General features: G+C 42.2%; 2 protein-coding genes across 2 annotated transcripts in view; one reads left to right on the forward strand and one right to left on the reverse strand.

Moving 5' to 3' along the window:
- zswim5 (zinc finger, SWIM-type containing 5) overlaps positions 1-16,559 on the reverse strand; it is a 78,095-nt gene extending 61,536 nt beyond the window's left edge. Inside the window, exon 1 of the mRNA XM_080862045.1 lies at positions 15,936-16,559. Within this exon, the coding sequence (XP_080718171.1) occupies positions 15,936-16,464 (529 nt within the window). The 5' untranslated portion in view covers positions 16,465-16,559. The remainder of the gene's footprint in view (positions 1-15,935) is intronic.
- LOC308383870 (uncharacterized protein) lies at positions 7,690-23,614 on the forward strand. The gene is made up of 2 exons (XM_080862047.1): positions 7,690-14,196; positions 22,759-23,614. The coding sequence occupies exons 1-2, from the start codon at positions 14,111-14,113 to the stop codon at positions 23,267-23,269; spliced, it is 597 nt and encodes a 198-aa protein (XP_080718173.1). The 5' UTR covers positions 7,690-14,110; the 3' UTR covers positions 23,270-23,614.
- Positions 23,615-23,979: the final 365 nt, after the last annotated feature.

Consider the following 23,979-nt stretch of genomic DNA (forward strand, 5'->3'; position numbering starts at 1 on the left):
TGCATATATACACGCACAAAGATGTCCTTTCTGCTGCTGTAGCAGAAAAAGTGCTTAGCATGCCACATGCTCTCTTTTTTGTGGGGGGCAAACTTTAACTAGGTGAAAATTAGACTTTAAAATAATACGGTAATAAAAAAAGTATACAGATCAGGCTTTGTGTGTGTCGAGAGGAACAGAGAGTAAAAAGAATGGAGGATTTCAGATACGGTGCTGGATCTTTTCTTGAATTCAACACTATTCCCATCAAGGTCAAGACAAAGTAAAACCAAATAAACAACAGGAAGTAAGCAAAAACTAGAAAAGGCACACGCTAAACAACAACAAAAACAACAACAACAACAAAAAACAAGAAACAAAACCAAACACACGACCTGAGTTTACAGGACTCCAAGACTACCCACAGACAACACACTACCAGTGGACCCCATGTGCACACAGTTACACCACATCACCACTGTGGGGTAAGGCAGCGGAGAAGGCACCTAATCCTATTACACCATGACAACTACTAGAAACCCTGCATTTACTGACAAATGCCACACACACACACACACACACACACACACACACACACACACACACACACACACACACACACACACACACACACACACACACACACACACAGGGGACATTTAGTATCCTTTGTATGCCCCTGTGCTGGACAGTTTACTGTGCCTGATGTGAGCTGACAGTTTAAGTGGCCTGGGTTCAAACATCTTGAGGCCATCATACAAAGGTAATGCTTCAAACAGCAAATGGATTCTGGGTAAAAACCCAGAATCCATTTCCTCATTACGTTAGCTGTAGAAATTTGTTTACAGCTGCTAAAGACTCTAATGCTGCCCATTTACTAGCACTCAGGCCTGTGTGTAGAAGTGTAAGGCCAAGAGGTAACTCACAGTGCTGCTCATGTTGTCACCCAGTTCTTTTCTGTAAAACGACTGACCGTTACAATTTCAGCATTTCTTGTTTTTGCTTAGAAGATTTTTGTGGTGATTTCTAAAAAGATTGCAGCCACAGGCAAAACACCAGTATTTCTGTTTATTTACTGAGAAAAATGAAGATTTTGTGTATAGACTGTACATAAAAGATGGAAACTGCCACAGTAACTCATTAGCTTTTGGACTTCACATGCTAAAAACCACAATATTAGCATTTTGCTGCGGCCATGGCAGATTTTTGAACAACAGGTTACCTTATATAGATGAAGAGTGTAGTGTTAAGATATGAACTAGCATTAGTAAGGTTCGTTAGCTACATTAAACCACACACACACACACAAGCTCATCTGTTAAAACAGACAAGTGAATCTCTTCAACCATGCATCCATTCGCTCCATCCATTCACTTCCGCTTATCCTTTTCAGGGTCGCTGGAGCCTATCCCAGCTGTGATAGGGCGAGGGGCGGGGTACACCCTGGACAGGTCGCCAGTCTGTCGCAAGGCTAACATACAGGGACAAACAACCGTTCGCACTCACATTCATTTGCACATTCACACCTAGTGACAATTTGGGTTATCCAATTAACCTATCCCCACAAGCTGCATGTCTTTGGACGGTGGGAGGAAGCCGGAGTACCCGGAGAGAACCCACGCAAACACGGGGAGAACATGCAAACTCCACACAGAAAGACCCCAGCCTGATGTTGGAATTGAACTCAGGACCTTCTTGCTGTGCGGCAACAGTGCTAACCACCATGCCACCGTGCTGCCCTTTTTTTTTACCCATTCACACACACATTCACACACTGGCGATAGCAAGCTACATTGTAGCCACAGCCACCCTGGGGCGCACTGACAGAGTCAGTCTTATAATGATCAAGTATACCCTAAAACCTTCAGATTTTCTTCTTACAAATCTACAAATGATACACTGTAAAAGTACCCTGAAAGTACCTAAAGAAATTAAGTAACGTAAAGTTTTAAAGGTTCTCTTCCAATTGAGTTAGCTTGACTTATTATTTTTGATCAACTTCTACTATTTGGATATCAAGTACCTGCTACTTATAAAAACATAATTTCATTTTACTAATTTATTTAAATTACATGACAGACATGTTTGGAATGTTTTGATTCCTGAGGTGAATTTGACACCAAACATAAAAGATTAATATCTTTTATGTTTGGTGTCAAATTCACCTCAGGAATCTTCAGTCTGATATAACAACTGGATTGATTTCAATTCTGAAGAGGACAATGGAGTAAAAGTAAAATGTCTTTGTCTTAACATTATGCACAAAGTTTAACAACTTGTTTTTTTAGTTGTTTTATTTCTTACTGAAACATTACATAAACATTTATAAATGTGATTTCAAAGTTATGAATTTACTGTAATTTATCCATTGGGCATTAAAAAAAGCACTAATAGCAAACTTTAAAAACGGTCAAGTGAGCTTTTCATTTTGTTTTTTTTTAATCTATTTTCTTCTAACACTTCACTAGTGAGGTTATTTCCTGTCAAATATGGAGGTCCGTCCACTCGGTTGCAGGTGTTCGTTTTTGAAATGTGAGCAGGCGGGATTGAAGATTCACTGAAAAGCTAGAGACATCAGTCTTAATGCGGCTGTCTTCATCACTGCTGACTGTGAAAATGTGTTACATTAAAGCATGCTCATTCAGTGGCACTGTTAGCTAAAAGCTAATAAGCTAACACAGCCACTTTACTAAATTAGCTGACCGAGTTCACAGCTCAGCAGTGCAGAGGTAGCCAAGACAGGCTTAAGTTTTTAAATTACGGACAATGTGTTGTTCTGAGGTTTTCTCCCCTTTTTTGATGCAATGCTCTCTGTAATATACCGACATTATGATGAAGTCTTTCAAATTTAAGGGGATGAAGTTAATGAAGATTTCAGAACTGATGAAAAAGCAGCAGGTCAAAACTTGGAGTAACTCCTACACTTGTGTGGAAGAACAAATATCACTGTATGGAGAGGAGCCAATAACTACCATTTCATCATAGTCAGTTTAAAATTAATTTACCTAAGTAGTTTGGCTGTATTGTATGATTACGATAATGAATTGGAGAGATGATTTGCTATAAAATGATCTTGTGAATTAGTGGATTAATGTGTGTTTATGCTTTTATTCATTCATGTCTGATGAGCCAGATCTGAGATGATGCAGTGGCCTTGGTTATAATAATCCATGACAACGACCCAGTTCATCACCAGTCTGTGAAATTCTTTTAAAGTGACTTTGTGAAGGTCTCCCAAGAACTGCTGATAAACTTCTCGGTATGTTTGGAGTGATCTATGCACTACATCTACTACTACAATAATTACAAGGAGCAGAACAGCACTGTATTCATTCAGAGCTGCTGAAATGGTCCCAACTTAGAGACTCACGAGTCTGGATCACTGTATCACAGCACAGCATCCTGTTTTGTTTGTTGTTGTTTTTGGACTACAAGAGATTTCTGATAGTCATTGTTTTGAATATGAATGTTAACCAAGCAGGTATTGAAAAAAAAAAAATAACAGAACCAGGACATCGGTCTATGTACGGGAGTATGGGAAACAAATGAAAAGTTTGTAGTTACTAAATATTTTTGAATTCATTAAACATTTTGCTTTTATTTTAGTCAAAAGGTACACGTCAAATATAATCAAAATACTGGAGTTCTGATAAGCATCAACTTTTAAATTCATAAACTTAAAAAAAAAATTAAGGCAACCAATAGCAGAACTTCTTTGGGTTTACAGTGTAGACAACTGCAGTGCCTTCATAGCATCCAGTTACACTGAACAAAAGCTAATGAATCAAATGCATTTAAGTTAGAGGGACAAAACAAAAACACACACTGTGTCTGGCTCGTCTCCTCCATCTTTGTTTGGGTGAGAAGAGGATTGAGACGGCTGGTTGGGGTGAGCAGGGTGTGTGAATAGGAGGTGTGTGTGAGTGAGAGAGAGAAAGAGGGTGAGAGGTCTCAGCTACACTGATCCTCACAGCTATTGACCACATTAATCATGTTGCATATAGAGGATGTGTGCGTGCGATTGTCCCTCCTGTCCCTGTGTGTTGCTGCACTTGACTGCTCCTATCAATTCAATTTCATTCCTCCCCTCCCTCCCTGCCTCTCCAAGCAGCACCCACCCCACCACCACCAGTCTGTGAAGCCTGTAGTCTCCCTCTCTGTGTGTGTGATGGACTGCTGAGAGTCTAATGAGGTCCCTCCCTCCCCTTTGGCTTTTTTGTGACAGGAGTGTGTGTGAAGGGGGGGGGGGGGGCAGGGAGCCAGAGGTGACAGGTTGGTTATGTACTTTGTACATTTGCCTTTCAGCTCTCCTCTTCCTCCCTCCTGTCGCTTCTTCCTTGCTTCACACCTCCCCTCACCCCCCTTTCCTTCCATTTCTCCCTTCATTACATCCTCTCCTACCCTCCCCATCCCCTCCACATTCATCTCATCCATCCCATCTCTGCCCAGACTCCCCCCCCCACCCACACACAGCTTGTCCTCCTCCCCCTTTTCCTCCTCCACTCTCTGCAGTCGTCTTACCATTCATTTGTCGGTGAGACTGCGGCCTAATGGGCCATAGCAGGCCTTCCACAAAAGAAACCCACACAGAGTGCTGTTATTAGCAGATAGGGAGAGAAAGAGGAGGGAGGCAAATGGACAGGCGTAGAAAAGAGGGGAGGGAGAAACACAGCAGAACTGTGAACAGGAGAGGAAGGAAAAAAAAGGGTGGGGGGGTAACTGGGGTGATTCATTTTAATGTGCTGTTCAATTAACAAGTGCTGAGGAGGCATCTTCTGCTCTCTGGCCTCGTTTGACTGTGTCTGTGCGCTCTGGCAGTTAACTGACTGGCTTGTTTAGAGGAGCAGAGGCCAAATAGTGGAGCAATATGACCCAACAGCATTTACACGGCACACTGACAGACATGCAGGGAGCGTTCAAAGCCTCTGCTTTGAACGCCCCAGGTACACATGTTGCTGTGTACCTGGGGCAGGTACACAGCAACGGTTTCAGTGCAGCGTTAACACACAGAATTAAATTTGAAAAAACATCTGCATTAACGACATTGGGCTATGCACGTTTCCATAAAAGCCTTTTATTTTGAGAGGATAAACTATGGGCTACACAGAGACAAACAGCAACAACACACATTTTTACCGATAGACAATTTACAGTCAGTACAAGCATGGCTTTGGACTGTAGGAGGAAGCCAGAGCACCTGTGTAGACCCACACAGGGCCAGAACATGTAGACTCTACATAAATAAATGAAAAAAAATAAATTAAAACCCATGATCATCTGTGATGTAGCAGTGCTATTCCAAGCACCACTGTGCTGCTTCAGATAATAATTTCTTTATTAACTGAGATTTACCTGTGATTTCTCGTTAAAACAAACACATTCATTTGTTATTTTTAATTTATGACAGTGTCACAACTGGCCATTGTTACTTTTGTGTACTCAGTTTGCTGTTAGTTTGTTTCAGTTTGCTGCGTTTGACAACGCAGAAAGTTTTACAAAGGAAAGCTTGCAATTGGGCAAGACAATTTTTTGGGGGGATAAGTCTAGTTTGGTGTTCTGGTCACACTGGGGGTGGGGGGTGTGGGGGGGGGGAGTCAGCCAGGCCCATTTACTAATGCAGTCTGACAGTCTGAATCACCATAATAGGCAGCTTGGTCCCTGAGTGATACAATTATTTGTAGTTTTAGAACTAAGTGCTTCCTTTTAAAACCTTGTTGACACATATGGCAGGATGAAATAAGAAAAAGAAAAACCATGACCAGTCTTCAAAGCCTCAAATCATGTTAAGAGGTCAGCACTGATGAATTACATATCAACGGTTAACAGAAGGCCAGAAAATGTTTTCATGTGAAGGGAACAGAAAAGAACTATGGTGAGGAGGAGGACATCTGCAGGCCACAAGAACGCCAAGCGGTGCAAGAAGAAAGATATCCGGCATGCTTGTTGACTTCCATTTCCCGAGATCAAAGTCTGAAAGTGTATGGAAATAGTTTATAATCCAACTCTAATGGCTGTGTCTCACAACAGCCTCCTATGGGCCCCTTTCTGTCTTGCTGGCAGTTATAGCGCTGTTGTGAAGGGCTTTCAGTGCCTCTGAGACTGGAAATGCACATAGGATAGAGGCACTCGCTGCAATACACAGCTGTGTGTATTCAAAAGGAGGGTGGGGAAAAAAACGAAAAAGAGGGCGATTATTATCTGTGCCTGAAATCTATGATCTACGAATGGCCATTCCAAGTGGAGACGGGCAGCACAATAAAGGGCCAAATACACTGCGTTGAAAAGAAAGATTGGAGCATTAGCATAGAGATCAAGAAACAGTCAGTCCTGGCTAACACAAAGTGAGGCGTAATGGGAGCAGAAAGAAGGAATTTTCTTTCACACTCAAAGCCAGCAGAGCGCTGTGCTCAGATCGCTACAGATGTGGAGCTCAAAAACATAAATCATATTACTTTAAAAGGGATTCCTTTCCAGCTGTTGCATTTTATATACGTGCAGTGCAAGTTTGCATTGTGGACTGTGCAAACCCAGAAGTGGCCACAGCTACAGAAACCTGTCAGTGTTAAAAACAAAACACACAAAAATAACAAACAAACCCTAATTTAATTGGCTCAAAGGATCCCAGATCTTACAAACAGATTACACATATGTATGATATGGAGTATGATGATAGAAAACTATACCACATCAGTCTTTCTATCAACAACCAAACCAACAGTATGGGGGGAAGACCAATTTATGGCCAATTTGCTAATACAAACACATTGTTTTCTTATGATTATAAACCTCCTTAGTCATCACCACAGCATTCTCAAAGCCATGACTAATATGGGAGTCATAATTCCACATAGTGTAGGTCTTCCGTTGATGGAGAAGCTAAGGAGAGGCAGTTGCTTTAGACTTCCAAAGAGCCAATGGAGAAAACTGTGTGCATAGGTCGAACCCTCAATGGCTGAACATGTGGTTCACTACGTATAGAAAGATGACCAAAAAAAAAAGCCAAAACAGTATCGAAGAGAAACAAAAAGTGGCTGCAGTGGACAATTAAAACAGTTTTTAAAGCCAACTGGAAGAACGATGACTCATATTGTTACGCTACAACTCACACTGACACAACCTAAAGTCATTTTGACTCGTGAAATAGTTTGAACTATCCCTTTAAGCTTTGAAGGCAACAAAAGGGGGGGGGGGGGGGGGGGGCACCTTGAATGAGAGTTCTGCTTGGTTGACTTCTATCCAACCATCAAGTAATCAATAGGAGGGCAGAGATGAAGAGAGGAATTCTGCCCGTTTCCCACAAAGTTAAAGACAGGAGGAAGGATAATGGGTTTGAGGTCAATATGATGAGAACATCTTTTAATCTGGGGTAACATTACTCTGTTGGGTTGGTGTGCATCCCAAAAAGAAAACTCGAAAAGGAATCCCATCCTCTTCAGACGGGTCTAAACTCAGGAGATTTATCTCATTCCCCCTTTAAACAATGCTACCTGTCAAAGCATTTGTTCCACACTTCAGACATCCAGGATTTCCACTCCACAGGCATTACTTGTACTTTTAATGGAAATGTGTAACTTAATCTTATGTGGGAAGGTTATGAGCTTATACTGGGGGGGGGGGGGGGGGGGGGGGGGTTCTGTTGCAAGAGTGTAACAACCTGTTTGTAGGACTGCATTCATTTCGGGTCTCCTTTGCATTTCAAATGACCCTTTACTCGCTGTCAGCCCATTTTTCTCCTTTCTCCCCAAAATTTGTTAGGCAATTACAACCAAACTAAGACATAAGTCCAGCCTGCAAGCATTAATCTTCCTTTTCAAGTTCAGCCTCTCTCAGAGACAGGGACAGAGGCCAAATGTGCACAAACAACCATAGTAAACATAAGCTTGTGCACATACAAAAAGCCAATAAAGGACAGGTGTGGAACAGCGCAATAACTGAATACAGCAAGCCGTCAGCTTCAAGAGCTAAAAAAAAAAAAAACAGGACAAGGCCACCATTGATCTCTGCTGATAATTGCACACCCATCTAAGGTAAAAGCACTAAAAGCTAGGTAGGAGGAAAACACACAGGATAGGGAAGCATGAGAACAGGACAGAAGCAGTAAAAATGTGTTTGCACTGCATTTTATTTTACACAAACACACACACACACACACACATACACACACACACACATGTTGGTACTGTGACAAAAAAGTAAGAAAGGAGCCGTTATTGAGGGACAGAGTAGAGCAAACAATACCAACGGCAAAGAATGCCATCCTTTTTTGCTACCTACTGCAAACATGTCCTGAGTGGAAACAGCAAAGTAAGAAATCACAGTTAAAAAAACAAAAAAAGTTCAAGTGGCATTTTTAGTGGTTCTTTGTGTTTAAAGTGAGGGCCATTTATTCTGGTTACAGTGTAACAAAGCTGGTTGTAGCCATTCTCTCATTAAAGTGTTTCCATTAACTGTTCATTGCTCTGATCCTTACAGAGAAACACGTCTCCTGGGCAAACTTTTGACTCACACATGTCTGAAACACACTAGTTTGTGCAATACGCTTTTAATTTATGTATAAAAGCAAAACTGGGAACCAGCACCACCACAAGAACACAGCCAACCCCTCTGTTTTCTCAAAAGAATTCATGATGTTGCACAAAAAAAAAATAAACTAAGTAATTGTGTATAACACATGAAACATGCCCTGCCCCACAGGAAGAAAAAACAAAAACAAAAAAACAAGCACAAGTGCAAGGACACTGAGATGTCAAGGAGCTTTCAATGTCTTCTCTGACTGCAAGAGCACCCTTCCTGTGTGTCAGATGTAAATCAGGTATCCACTACATCTTTAGTAAGGGCTGAGCACGAATGCATGTACACATTAACAGTTGTTGACAATCAACACAAAGCCATGGAGATCATGTTGAACCCTTACGCAGGTATAATAGTTGCAACATCTTTTTAATTGCTGCATGTGCTATAATTGCTATCCGGTTGTTCAGTCTGACGTCACTAGCCGTGTCTGGGTCTAAACTCCGCTGCAGGTCCATATATCAAACGATCACTATGGCATTACTGAGAGTTGAAAAACTGTCTAAAGTCTTTCATCTTTAATAAAATGATCAGCGTTCTGCTCTACCAGGTGTAACAATTGAGTTTAACATCCAGGCATCCATGAAAACGGAATTTATGACATTTAACGGAGTTAGAAGTTAGCAGGGAGTTAGCTCGCTAGCTTCTATCTAAATACAATATAGCATGTCCTGACTGCGGGGTTTTGGAAACAAATTAAAACGTACAGCTCTGTTATCACTTCCAAGACAGAAAACTAAACAGCAGTGACGTTTGCAGGGTTACTGAAGTTTGGCTAGCTGGTATATAATGATGTGCTACATGACCGCTAGCGACACAGCTATGTTAGCATAATATAAACAAGCTAACTTTTTTTCCACTCGATAAAAGTTATCGTGAGTGTTCTCGGTGGTCAGGAACAAATGTAATCGCATGGCAGGATGCTGTAAAAGGACCAAACTTCAGCCAGGAGAACAACTGAGATAATCCATCCACAATACGAGGTTAGTCATTCATATACTGCTGCATGGGCTGGGCTGTAGTTACATCCTAAGGTTTTAAAAACTGAGCTTAAATAAATGATTAGTGGTAATAAAAGCCGAGGGAGGTCAACAGGGATCACCGACTGTTTTAGGAGCTTTTTGAGATCAAATAGAAGAAAATACATAACATTAAACATGTTAACAACACAAAAGCCATATTAAACGCAGACTACTTTAGACCCGGAAGTAGGATCCGTCGCGTCATCACTGAACAACCGGATTGTTAGACAATCCCTCACGTAAAGAACTGCTCTAACTTCCAGTCATTTTCTCCTCATTCTTGCTGGTTTTCATGTGGTGCCTTGACAACACATTGCATGTGAACAGCATGAACGGCTTGACACTAACATTTCAAAACCATGTGCTAAATCAAGAAAAAAAAGTAGCACTGGATCAGCTGTTTAAGTGAAAAGCGTAGAGCACTTGGCAACAACAGTGAGACAAAAGAAGGGGTGGGTTAATACTTCCCTCTATTCTGCTTCCATCATTCCTTTCGTGCCTTAAATGTAATGTACAAATAGTGGAGGAAGCTCTCAAAGAACAACAAGCTTTGATTAATGATTTTATGTAATCAGGACATGCTCTCTCTGTCTCACACAGACACACACACACGTACAGGTGGCTGGCCCTTTGATGAGTACAACAACAGAGAGTCCTCCTAATGGCCTCATCTTTCACGAGTCTCTCCAAGAGCTAATAAGAGTGTGGGGACGATTTGTCTTACCAATTTTCCCTTTTCAAGTGTGGCAGGCGTGGAATTAATTACACTGATTAAATATTGTCCGTCTGATTTTTAGCTCTTCCCCAATGCATTGAGTAGCAAATAGCCAACTGGCTAAAGTTTGGGCTCAGTCAAATAAATCTACAACAAAACGCATATGACGCGAAAGAAAATCCTTCTTTTTCTACAGTCACCACTGCAGTGCAGGCTAAAGCACTTTACATGAGAGGGATGATGAGCATTTAAATAAGAGCTTTGGGATATTTAAAAAACAAAAAAAGACTTGCGCCTGGGAGATGAGGGTTTGAGCCCCTGTGGGTCCAGTATTTATTTATTTTTTAATCATTTGATGAGTTCCCTTTTTCATGCAGTTTTGTTTTCATTAGCAGTTTCATTGAACCTTCCTTTGGTTAATTAAATGGGGTCACCATGGTGGAAGTACCCACATCAGATTTAGACAACTTTTTTTCCACTTTTTAAATGCCCTTCCCATTGAAACCCTCATTACTAATGTTAAGGGAAAGCTTGTGTTTTTTGTTAAACTAGAGCCCTAGACAATGTTTATCGCAAGTCTTTCTCATTCCAAATGGCAGACAATGAGAGTAAGAGTAGGAATTTTGCATTCATTCTTTCCACAATCAACTGACCAGTACTACCCCTTTTTCTTCTTTGGTGATGTTCTGTGATATGAGAGGGGTGAGAAAAGGGCAAAAAAGAAGAAATGAGGACAGACTGGTTGGTCAGGGTTTCATGTTACAGCAAGATAATGACCCAAAACAGTTTAACTAAAGGCTTTAAATGCTGGCTGACCAGCACCATAGCCAGACATAAATCCCATCAAACTGGGTCAGAAAAGGACAGAAAGTGGGAATGAAAAGGAAAAGAAAAGTGAAACAACCGTGGGAAAGTCTGCAGAGAAAACTTTATTTAAACTTCCATAGCAGGAAGAATGCCACAAGCCTATATGGCTGGTGAATGAGTCATCCTTTCAAGCGACAATAAGACAAAGAATTTCAGCAACAACTTCAAGTTTATAACAGTTTAAAATCGTCAAACCAGTAGTGTGCATAAAACAGGATAAAACAAATGTGAAATGTCCTCAGAACAAGACTCAAAAGTGCTGGGAAGCAGTATGTGAAGGACATTATAGCAAGCATTTGAAGTTTTAGATTTGAACACAATCACTGAAAATATACATAGAGTCATCATCACTGGGACGGACTATTAGCAGATCCCACACCATTCCACGTACTGGGGTCTAAAGTTTACTCATGATTAGCCAAAACATGAGTCAACATCCCGACACAGCAGAAAAAAACACCGCTGAGTCACAAACCCAGATCATCGCCATCGTCATAATCAAATGTATGACCTCTTTCTTACTCAGTCATACCTGACTCTTTCCAGCTTGTCCCAAAACTTGCAGAAAAGTGTGTGTGTGTATTGGGGGGTTGCAAAAGAGATTAAAGAGCCTGATAAATGGAAAACACACGGAGTTTTATGAAAAACAAAAGAACAGTAAAGACAGAGTGCTCATGGAGATGTGGAAGGAGAGATGAAAAGCGAGAGGTGTCAGCGGACTCGGGGCCTGAGACTCGAATCTGGAAGAAAGATGGGAGATGAGGCAAGCGAAGGATGAGCTCACCAACCCCCGTCTTTTATCGCAACGTGTTCTTGAGAAATCCAAGAGCAGGTTTACACCAGAGGCTCGCAAGCTCTTCTACAACAATGAACCCCACAGCCATTCTGCCAGGAAATGACATCTGTGGAAATACTGGCAGGACACTCACACTCTGCAAAATGAGAGTGTCCGTCACTGCCTAAACAGTGACGGACAAATATCATCTTCCTGACCACAGAACAAGTAAAGGAACACAAAACAGAGCCAACTTTTCCGTGAAGTATCGACTTTTGGTTCTTCAATAACGGTTTTCAGTCCACTGGCTGTCAGTCTCTACACTTTAATCCTGTTCAACTTTGCTGCCGAGCTTTGTCAGAGTCACCGGTGCTTGAAAAGGCGTCGGAGACCCATTACAGTTTTATGTAACGTCACGGAGACAGCGATGTGCACACACATACTACTAAGCACCCCCCTTCCACATACACACCACACAAACACCCCCTTTCTGTGAACAAGGAGTTTTTCTACAGCTGGGTAACAAAGCATGACCCAATAATCCCAAAGCTTGACTCAAAGCTAAAGAAGCCCCCTCCCTCCCAAACACACACACACACACACACACACACACACACACACACACACACACGCGCGTTCCCCCTCCCTCCACTTATATCCCTTCCTCCCGCTCTCTGAGGACTTTATAAAGGCTGTGGCATGGGGGCTTCAGGGCGACTTTGCAGTGTAGGAAAGGGGGGGTTACAAAAACAAGCATGCTTTGCTTTGATTATTGAAATTATGACTTGGAGCAAGGAATACATTATTATAAACACATGTGCCAATGAGATGTTGATGAGCTCACGTCCCTTCAATCCATCACTATTACTATTAAAAGAGGCTCTTCCACAAAAGCCCTTCACTTGTAGTGTACTTTTTTTTGGGGGGGGCTACTAAGGAACAATACCAGCCATTTCATTTCTAAATGGTCAATGCATCAATCAATGGGTGTCTTTGGCAATAAAGGTTATCACTTTCAACTGAAGAGATCCTTTTTTTCTCCCCTTCTCTTCTCATTTCATTATTGCGCTCATCAGTCGAGGGGCCGTTACATTACGCAAGCTGATAAAGCAATAAAAGCCCAGCAGCTAGAGGCAAGGGAGCAGCAAAACACCATGTCCGCTGAATATTGCCCAGCGCTGTGTCCCAATAATTATTACCTGAGAACACAAGAACGACTTGAGAGATTGCTCTAGGCGCACCAATTCTGAGAAACATGGGGCAAAAAAGTCAAAAGATGAGCAGGAGATTAAAGGAATAGGAGCTCCTGCTGTGCTTGTAATAGCTGTGAGGAACAACAACAACAAAAACAATAAATACAAATAAAACTGCATATCTCGTGATGGTTTAGCTTGTGGGCTCATCACATCTGTGCTTCAAAAAACAAAAACAAACCAAAAGAAAAACTCGATTACACTTTAAATGCACTTAATTTCCATAAAAGAGCCCAAATCTGGTGACCCAGGCAAACAGCTGACTCAGCTCTAGAAAAGTCAAACGCAGACACGAGGCTGCACGGCTGCAGCACAGTCTCACCCTTCACATAAAAAACACCCAACTGAATTACTTTGTTTTGGTGTACAAATAGTAGCTCAGAGTATGTTCTAAACCATTAATATGCAAACCATGCGGTTCAGAAACTGAATAGCAGTTCCAGACTGCAATTCCCCAATACACCTTTCCTCCTCCCCTTTTCCCCTCCAAGCCATGCAACATCAACATGCATGTGTCAGCACGCAGCTCCTAATCACTCACCAGCAAGTTGCTATTAAAGAATACATGAGCCACGTCCATCTCCCTTTCCTATAAAACAAAAAAACAAGTATGACCACTATAAGTGGCATTTAGAAACACGCCACGCATCGGGCCAAAGCAAGCTCTTGAAACTTGCACATTTTTTGCGGCTGTGCAACGCGATCCTTAACTATTCTGTGTGAGCCAGCCCAACCTATCCAAACCTAGCTGTGAAAAACAACCCGAAGACAATTGTACTCCTGTTAAGTCAGTCAGCAAAAAAAAAAAAAAACTTCCACAGTTACCGGTTCCCATGCTCCACACAGTGACGAGCAAGCCGAGTCTTATCTTGATGTCACGCAGCTATTTGGCCCCAGTCTTGTGTTTTGTTGACAGAAAGACAAAACCATGTGCCTGCCTGCCTTGACTGACCTTGGGAGGGGGAGGCTGGGTAAGAGGAGGAGGAGGATGGAAATGATTCGCCATGGAGCCAGGTAAGACTTAGTAAGGTGTTGTGTTATGGGAATGTACTCTTTGTTTTGACTGTTGAACTTTCAAAACTCAAGTTTATACCAACAAAATTCACAGTTACTGTAATTGTACTCCGTAGCTGCAGACGGTAGACCTGACAGGATCCCCTTCACCCCCTTCTACCCAGACTTTCACCTCAGTGGTTGTGTTTGTAATGGCAGGAAGTGATAAAATAGGTCATCACTCAGAACTTACACCTTTAACTCAAGACTGCGGTTTGCTGACAATCTTTGCAAAAGCACACACTTCGAATCCCTGAGGTGAGACCAGCCTCTGGGTCCTCAACTCTCTTTGGAAGAAAAAATAAGAAACTTATCAAAGCAGACTGCATCCAGCTTCAGATTTCATTTAGTTCAATGAGCATTTATGAAATGCAATTAGATACAGCAGTCAGCAAGAAAAGAAGCAGCCAAACAGTTTGTAGCTTTCACCGCCCCCCCATACCTTGGAGCAACATGAAACCCAGACAAGCTTCAGTGGCTCTCACACCATATGGTCTAAGAAAAATCCTTGCAGTTACCATAAACGACTTTTTTCAACATTATCCATCGGCTTCATCGGATCAATTTCGCCAATGTTCGAGCTCAAATTCGTGGCCGTGCACGAGAACCTATGAAAAATCTGAGTGGAGATGGATGCTTTGCGGAATGGCCCTTTGTTTGGAAACAGCCTTCTCTGCAGCGCTGGCAATGCGAGACGCTTATCGATCATTTCAACTGGAAACCTTTTGTGTTGCGCGCGACTGCGAGGCTGCGGGCAAACGGCATCGGTAATAACGAAAATTAATGCCGTACTGCGTCTGCTATTAAGGTTCTCTTTAATTAGAGAAACTACAAAAATACTCCCAACGTGGATTTTTATTATTCCACGCTGGTGGCGTCGGAGCTCTTTGTCCGGTCCGAGCAGCAGCCGCAAATAAACAAAAAGCAGTCGGGGGATTTTTTCCCCGGATTAACACCGGATTAATCATAGTAAGAGACCCAATAACCGTCTTTGTTCCTTATTTAAGCCACCCTCAACCAGTGTTGCGTTGAGTAGGAAAAACAAAAGAAAAAAAACTTCTGCAATAGGGAATGAGGGGGGGAAATGATAAAGCCCAGACGCTATAACGATGGGTCCTTTTGTATCCGCGTCTGTCAAGCCCTCCTCCTCCGCCTGTCTCACGACTCCAGCCACCTCCGGCCGTCGACGCTGACCCTCGCCGAGGCAGAAAAGTGCTCATAGTTGCCAAGACATGGCTTCCGCTTTTTTTTTCTTTTGAAAAGAAAAAAGGCAAGTTGAAGCTTTAAGCTAAACAACGCTGGGTAAAGTGGCAGTAGCCAGCGGTACAGCTACAGAGTAACGCAATAGGAAGCCCTTTAATTTTTAAACAGCAGCTGGTCGGCTAACCTAGCAAGCGCCCCTTTTCCTACGCTTCCCTTTTTCATTTGGGTCCCATAAACCAAAAAAGCGTTAAATTCGACAACAAATGCCTCAGTACGATTGAAACGAACTAAAAAAAAACACGAAGTGTTTGTGTAGTTTTATGTGCGCTGAAAAGAGGCGCTTTGCATACTTTCCGCGACAGCAGCAAAAACTTCCATCAATCATCCGCCGTAAAAGGTCCAAGAGCAGCCGCAGCGGAGACTCGAAAAAAAAAAACAGTCCAGTGTGTTTATGCCAGGCAGCTTTTGCTTCGGTTAGACAGAAATATTCCACTTACCGACTTGTAAAACGTTTTCCACACAACCGGTTTCTAGCAGTCTGATACCCCGACGGAAAGGCAGTCCGTCTCCCGTCCCCACTGCCCCGGCTGCCCCAACGGTAGCTGTTGTACCGGCGGCAGATCCTCCACCGCCACCGGCGGTTGTAGCTCCGGAACCAGCACCCCCAGCCCCACCGGGAGTCGCCGACGGACCTTCCTCCCCGGCGACTCGGCACTGAAACGACGAATACATGCATATCTCCTTTTCGTTGCGGGGGAAAGACCAGTAGACGATGCGGCGCTGGACGGGCTCCGGGATCCTTTCGAAGCGCTCCTCTACTCTCTCGAAGGCCCACTTTTCCGCTACTGCTTTAGCAGCGCAGTCCAGAAGAGACTCGGGAGAACGATACCGGGAGCTGGGCAACCCGCTGCCGTGGCCGGGCCCCGGCCCGGGACCTCGGGGTGCTGGGCGAAGGCAGGGTCGCTTGCTGGCCGGTGGTACCGAAAGAAGAGGATGAGGCGACTGTTCTCTGCGTCCTTCCGCCATGGTGAGCCGATCAACACTAACGAGACGGACGGTGTGCGGACACCGAGCAGCAGCAGGAAGCCAACAACTCTCACACACACATACACACACTAAGCTCTCTGTGCTCCCAGAGCACTCTAAATAGGGGCTCGTGTCAAACTAGCAAGTATTTCAGGCAGAGCTTCCGGTCACAGCTGTCAAAATAAAACACGTACGCAAACGAGAGAATCTGCCCATTTAAGTCATAACACGGACCTGATGCTGTGAATTTCCATCAAAATTAGGCTCTTGTGATCTGATATCAATGAGACATTTCTCAAGGTCTTTTACGCCTACTTTCCAGGTGAAAAATACCACAATGAGCTCATATTTAGATTAAAACGTCACAAACGGTGAGGGGATGCCTGGATCTGTCTATCCATCGGATAGCGGCTGTAAAAGCAATTTTGGCAAATTCAGCTTTGTTTAGCTTAACTCATGTTTGTCATTCTGATTTCCCAAAGTGACATCAGGTCAAGACCTGAAAGTTCGTTGCACACATGCCATTCATTCATCTAAAGTATTAATTATCTAGGTCTTATTCTGACACATCAGTTCCAAAGACTGGTGTCATAAACTTACCCTTAATATCAGTTATTATAGTATATTATCAAAACTAAGTTAAATAACACATTTACTGATGTAATATAACCACTAAACAATGACAGCCAAATACCTTTTATCATTAATATTTAACTTAGCTAGCTGCCTTTCCTCTAAAGCTTTTATTATTTCTTTCTGATTCATAACATAGAAACATTTTCCACATGCTTAAGAATTGGAAGATTGCTTTGGAGGTAGCAGTCTGACAGTCAGTAATGATACCTGATTTAGGTGCTTCTAGTTCCTCAGCTTCTCTGGCCTCTTTTAAACTTTTTAAGCTGTAGTTCTTTCAAGGTCTTTGAACTCTCCACTGCTGGTGTTATTTTATTCCATCCTACTGATGTGTTGGTAGTTGCGCCTCATTCCCTTTTGTCTCTGCATGTATTCCAGAGTTGTAGAAACTTTGCTTAGCTGCCTCTCATTTCTCTCCTCTCAGATAAAGCTCCCCTAGGATGTATAAAGGCTTGCAGAGGTAAATATTCGTCCTATTCTCAGTTAAGAAGTCGATGCTGACATTGCCTCTGAATTTGAAAATGCAGTGTCTTTTGGTCTTTTATTTTAAAACTCAAAACTCTGGATTTCCTGTCGTTTTCCTGGTAAGTTTGTGTGACTTGATCCAGCTTAGCTGGCACAGAGGGCAACAGAGCTGGGAGAGAGAGAGAAGGATTGATTACACGTAGAGAATGCTAGGCATCATTAATCAGCACAATGACAAGAAAATAGCTTAGACTCATGTCCCAAACCTGCTGTCTTGCTTTCAGACAGTAATTATACAAATGACTGCAAATACACACATGGAGGAAGAGAATAAAACAACAGTAATAAATCATATATATGGATGACTTACATACATGTAATACTCACTGAAGTTTGGCTTTGATGTTTCTTATAACTGTGAAAATACATGACTATTAACTGTTCAGTCTCTTCCTTCACTCTTTCTTTTCAAACCACAGCACACTCCTTGATGTGAGCATTTTCCACCAGTGGAGAAAGCGATTTCAGCTTCTCCACATGAATAACAAAGTTGCCATTTTGCTAATTAAAGTCACAGTGTTATGTGTCCCATAAATATCAATTACCGCCGATCAGCAAATACACATTCATTTGAATGGGTCCAGCATGCAGTTGCGAGTGTGCCTCCCACAGCAGGACACAAAGGGTTTAAACTAATACTCTGGCTAATGCTCATTTCACATCACAATGGAGCCTGCTGCTCATATACCTGAGGCCATACCTGGATGTTAAGGACTTTAAAAGGCACGCAGTGGGGCTAATATCTTCATCGCGGCATCATTTTTGAGAACAATAACAGGAATGAATTCTTGTCATTTTTCTGTCTGTGCCTTAAGCAGAAGTTGTGGGTCTGTTCGTGCAGTTATTGTTTTTGTGTATGGAGTTCCTTGTGAGATCGTAGCAGATGGCTGATGCTAAATATGAGTATGACGTTAGACAAAACCACTCTTTGCCTTACACCGTTGTGAATATTATTTATATTTAACTTGAGCTTTATAGTCTCGTGGGCTATACATTTGCCCCCACAAGCAAAGCACTCCCCTGTGGGGGAGACATGAATCCCTTGAGAGTTGCTTAAAAAAATCTGCCAAATAAAATATGCTCGGCTACCTGCTGTTGTGAATAAAGGATCAGCCAAAATTAGCTACATTTTTCTGAATTCTGAATGTGTGATATGAGACAAGAAAAAGTAACAGTTGGATGCAGTCAGGTTTTGACCTCTGACATCTCCCTTGTTTGTTTAAGAGTGTTTTGCACGTCTGTGAATCACACTAAAAGTATGTGCATATGTCCTGCGAGATTATCAGCTCGGTAAGTGACGAAGGCTGGCCTGGGAAGCAGCTGTATTGATAAAACCACTTTTGAAAGTTGCTCTTATAGAGTTTTTAATGAGTAAAAGCAAAGACGGGCACAAGATACAGGCTAAAATAGACTTTTTTCTTTGTATTTTTTTATTTCTTTGTTTCAGCTTTCCTTTCATGTGACATATTTATATTCTTGTGACAAAGATCAACAATAGGTTGGTTTATCTTGTCTAGCCAACAGCACAACAGCGCCAAATGAAGCCATTTTCTCGTAACCTTTGGCAGACACATGCTTTTATTCACTTTTACAATGATCACTGTAAGCACATTGTTTCCATCGCTGCTTGCTTTCATGTTGTTGAGTCTTTAGTCATTCTTCCTCTGACCGATCTCTTTATGCCAATAGCTATACAACATGTATAGTTTGAGAAGGATGAGATTTGGGACGTTTCTCATTGAATGCATACATGTCTCTCATGAGTTATTGTGACCGAAATGCAAAATGCTTTACGGAAGAGAGAACGTGCCAGAGTTACTCAACAAAGATGCACACAGAGATGTAGTTCTATCAGCTTCCCCAGTGAATAACAAGCCCTGCAGAATTACAATGAAAATACAAAAAAAATGACACATTAGATAACCCTTTCAGATTCTGCAGTGGTCCTCATGATCAATGTGGGTCTGATGCAGATTGATTTTTTCCATGATTGGGGGTACATGAGTGCATAAATGCTTAGATTTGAAGCCGATTCTGTTTCAATGCTTGAGGGATGCTTTGATTTGAGTTTTGGATAATTGCACAAAACAGACAAAGCTGAATTTCATCGAGCTCTGTGAACTTGGAGTGTAGAAAAACCCTTTCAGGTTAGGTGTGGCTGCCTTTTTTTTTAAACGTTCAAGATCAGACACGGACGTTTACTTCCTGAGTTGCTGAAATGTTTCATAATGTACTTGTATAAGAAAATACCTACCAGGTGTTGCTGCTCTTTACAAAGGAGACGCATCATCAAGTATTGATGCCATCAGCTTTTCATTCCCCAGGTGGAGAAGTGGAGGTAACTTGGGATCTTGTCCGCAAGTGGAGGGGTGAGAAGAGTGGAACTCTTCCTTATTAGCAGATGGTTTAGTGCAACATCTCTAGTGAAATCGATGCTTAAGGAGCCCTTTGAGGTAAAGAGCCGAGTGTTAATTCAAAGCTGTTGGTTTACTGGTAGATCCCCGCTACCACCAACACCTGTGGCCATAAGCTGGAGTGACTGAAAGAATAAGCAGTCATAAATGTTTCCCTGAAGGCCGTCTTGGAGCGTCGAGGAGCGTGTCAGGCTACATTTCACTGTGTGTTATACTTGTATAACTATGCATGTGACAAATAAAGAACCTTGAACCTTGAACCTTGGCTCATCTTTAGGGTGAGAGTGAGGAGTTGAGGTGATGTAGTGTGGGCATCTGTATCCTCGATGACTCCTAGATGAGGTGTTTTTCGACAGATTCAACCACGAGGAGATGCCAGGCATGAGACAAAGCATCTCAGAACAACCGGAGCTGAGGGAAAGGGAGGTCTGGGCACCTCTGTTTTTAATGCCCCCCCACACACACAACCCAAACCTGGATAAGCTGTAGAAAATGGATTGGCAGATGGATTAGTTTCACAATACAGGAATGCTGTAGAGTACTCAGGCTGGATCCACATCTTATGCAAACTACCAGTTCCCAGCAGTCCGGCATGAATGGCTTGAAAACCGGTTGAACACGCACCACTATCTGCTGTTCAAAAGTGCCGTTTACTCATACCACAGAAACTAAAGCAAGAACAGAATTTCAATCCTCAAATGAAGACTTGCCATCAATTTTGTTTCTTCAAAGTATCATAATATGCATGGATCCAATAAATGAAAGATTGAAAAAGAAAAACCACCTTGTGTCATTTTAATTAGATTCATTTTCACTCTTGACAAAGTACCTTATATTAGAAAGGAAAGAGAACTCGGCACACATGGACAGTTTTGGTGCTGATGTCAGTAGACTGATTGTATTATCTCAGAGGCTGGGAGGAATTTAGTGCTCTTTGGGTGAAAAAAGTGGTTCTTTTGTAATTATGTGGAAAAATAAGAAGACAAGCCTCAGGCACTCAGAATAACCGTGTCCATTAACTTATAATTACAAGTCGCTAAATGAAACAAAACCACCTTAATAGATTTTTGGATAGCCGTGTCTCCCATTTATTTCTACCAAATACATATAACTATTGTTCCTCACTGACCTTGCACGGGCAGTTATACTTCCTCATTTTCACAATAACTGACAATTGCACAGGCAGAGAAAATGTTTCATCAGCCTGGGATGAAGCCAATCCACACATAATGGCTGCTAAAATGCCTGATGAATGGATGCCATGGTCAAAATTAAGCAGATGATCTGCTCTGAAGTTGACTCTTTGGAGATGTGGGAGAGACATTAGTCACTGAGCACGGAGACAATATCCAGATCTGTGCCTCTCTGTGTATCCCCTTCCCTCTTTTAAAGACTGCTTTTTGGCGTGCAATTATATTGAACAATAGGCCGAAGCCAATGGAGGATGCGGCCCGTTACCATGGAAATGATGATGATGGATTTGTAGATAGACAGAACAGGTAATTGGAAAAAGATTGATGGGTGACAGGGTGAAACAGAGAGATAGAAAGGGATGGAAAGAGAGAAAGAGAGAGGGATAAATTACCAAAGCAGCAGTGGGAGGAGAGAAAGTCCTATTACACCCTATCTTTCTGGGATTTACAATTATATAATGATGCTTCCGCTCTCATCAAGTCAATAGGCAATCATTCTTTTTTGCTCTTGCAGTCACTCCCACTCCTCTCTTTCTTCCCCTTGTATTAGCCCTTCTTTCCCCTCAGTATTCTGTTTTCTGTCTGCCTGCTCTTCTCACTATTTCTCCCTCCTGACTCCAAAGAGAAAAGTGGATCCATTGTGTATCATTCTCAATATCGCTCGGTTCGGGAAAGTGCTGTAAAGGGTTTGAGACATCACATGTACAGATGCAGGCAGCGTCCAGGGAATGTAAAGGCGCAGAGTGTCTGTAATGACAGGTTTGCAGTTATTGTGGAAGAGCCTCGCTTGAGGTTTGAGAGGCTGGTTTATGACTGGAAGGTCAATTCTCATCTTAAAATGATTTAAAAAAAACAAAAAAACAAACAAACAAACATGCTTTCAACCTACCCGTGAGCAAGGCAGTGAACTTTGTGTTTCTGACTCACCATGCGCACTAAGACTGTACATAAAAGAGAGAAGGAGCCACCATAGCATTATCATTTGTTTGAAGCCTGAAGACGAGTGTCTCTGCTGTTTCCATCCACAAAAAAAATTATGTATCAAGGGTGGGGGTGGTGGGGTGGATCTGACTGTGAAATCACACACTCATTGGCTAATGACTCGTGATTGAAAATTCATTAGCCAGTGAGTCTGTGGTTTCACAGCTAATCCTCCATTTTGAAACATAGTATAGCCAAGATCGATCGATCGATCTATCTATCTATCTATCTATCTATCTATCTATCTATCTATCTATCTATCTATCTATCTATCTATCTATCTATCTATCTATCTATCTATCTATCTATCTATCTATCTATCTATCTATCTATCTATCTATCTATCTATCTATCTATCTATCTATCTATCTGTGTGTGCTCGGACTTATATCCAACAACGATGAGACAAACTATAGGACAGAGGTGCAACAACTAGAGTCATGGTGCCACGACAATAACTTGGTCTTAAACACCAAAAAGACCAAGGAGATCATTGTAGATTTCCGGAAGAAGGGTCATAATAACCATCTGCCTCTCTTCATTGGCAGTGAGGCGGTGGAGAGGGTGAGCAGTTTTAAATTCTTGGGGGTAACTGTGACCGAGGACCTGTCCTGGGGCAACCATATCACCTCAGTTGCACGGAAGGCCCAACAGCGCCTCTACTACCTGAGGAGACTGCGGAGCGCACACATACCCAGATCTCTGATGTTGAACTTCTACAACTGTGCCATCAGCAGCGTTCTGACGTATGGATTTCTAGTGTGGTTCCCCAGCTGCACCAAGGCCGATCAGCAAGCACTCCAGCGGGTGGTGAAAGAAGCTGGCAGAATTATTGGAACAAGTCTGCCAGAGATCAGCAATATCTTCCCCACTCGCTGTCTGAGGAGGGTGCACAGTATCCTGCGGGACCAACATCACCCTGCGCGCCACCTTTTCCATCTGCTGCCCTCAGGGAGAAGGTACAGGTCTATACAGGCCAGAACATCCAGACTGGCCAACAGCCTGTATCCACAGGCTGTGAGGCTCCTGAACTCTCTGCCCCCCTCTCACGGACAATAACCATATCCAACTTCTTAATAGCAATGAACTGGTCTGCATTGGTGCATCATATCTTTATTCTCTTCCCCCTCCTGCCCCCCCCTTTCTTAAATAGATAACTATCATATCTGATATCATATCTCACAGTACAATAATATTGAATGGGTTGCATTGTTGTACTTTGTCATGTTTCTCAGGTCTTTGTCTGAATTTCTACGAACACTACTTGTCATGTTCTCATGTTATTGTTAAGGATTGTCTTATTGCATTGGAGTCACACTGGGTTAAATATGTACACTTGGGTTTTAAGGGGTATTTATTATTTTCTTCTTTTTTTTTTTTGGGTTGTATGGAAGCCCCAAACGCAATTTCATTGTTCTTGACAATGACAATAAATAAATACTATCTATCTATCTATCTATCTATCTATCTATCTATCTATCTATCTATCTATCTATCTATCTATCTATCTATCTATCTATCTATCTATCTATCTATCTATCTATCTATCTATCTATCTATCTGTGTGTGTGTGTGTGTGTGTGTGTGTATGAATGACATTACAGAGGTCAGGGCAGAAAGGTATTCTACTTTTGAGGTCCAAAAATCTATTTTCAACCACAGCTATTGCTGTCTGGTGGCCTTCCAGAGAATGCAGGGTTAAGACACTTCTGCACTGTCTTCATTTTTTATGACCTGGAAGCTTCAGTATAGGCGGCTGCATAGTGTAG

The sequence above is a fragment of the Rhamphochromis sp. 'chilingali' genome (assembly GCF_963969265.1).
Source record: "Rhamphochromis sp. 'chilingali' genome assembly, chromosome: 16".
Taxonomy (NCBI): domain Eukaryota; kingdom Metazoa; phylum Chordata; class Actinopteri; order Cichliformes; family Cichlidae; genus Rhamphochromis; species Rhamphochromis sp. 'chilingali'.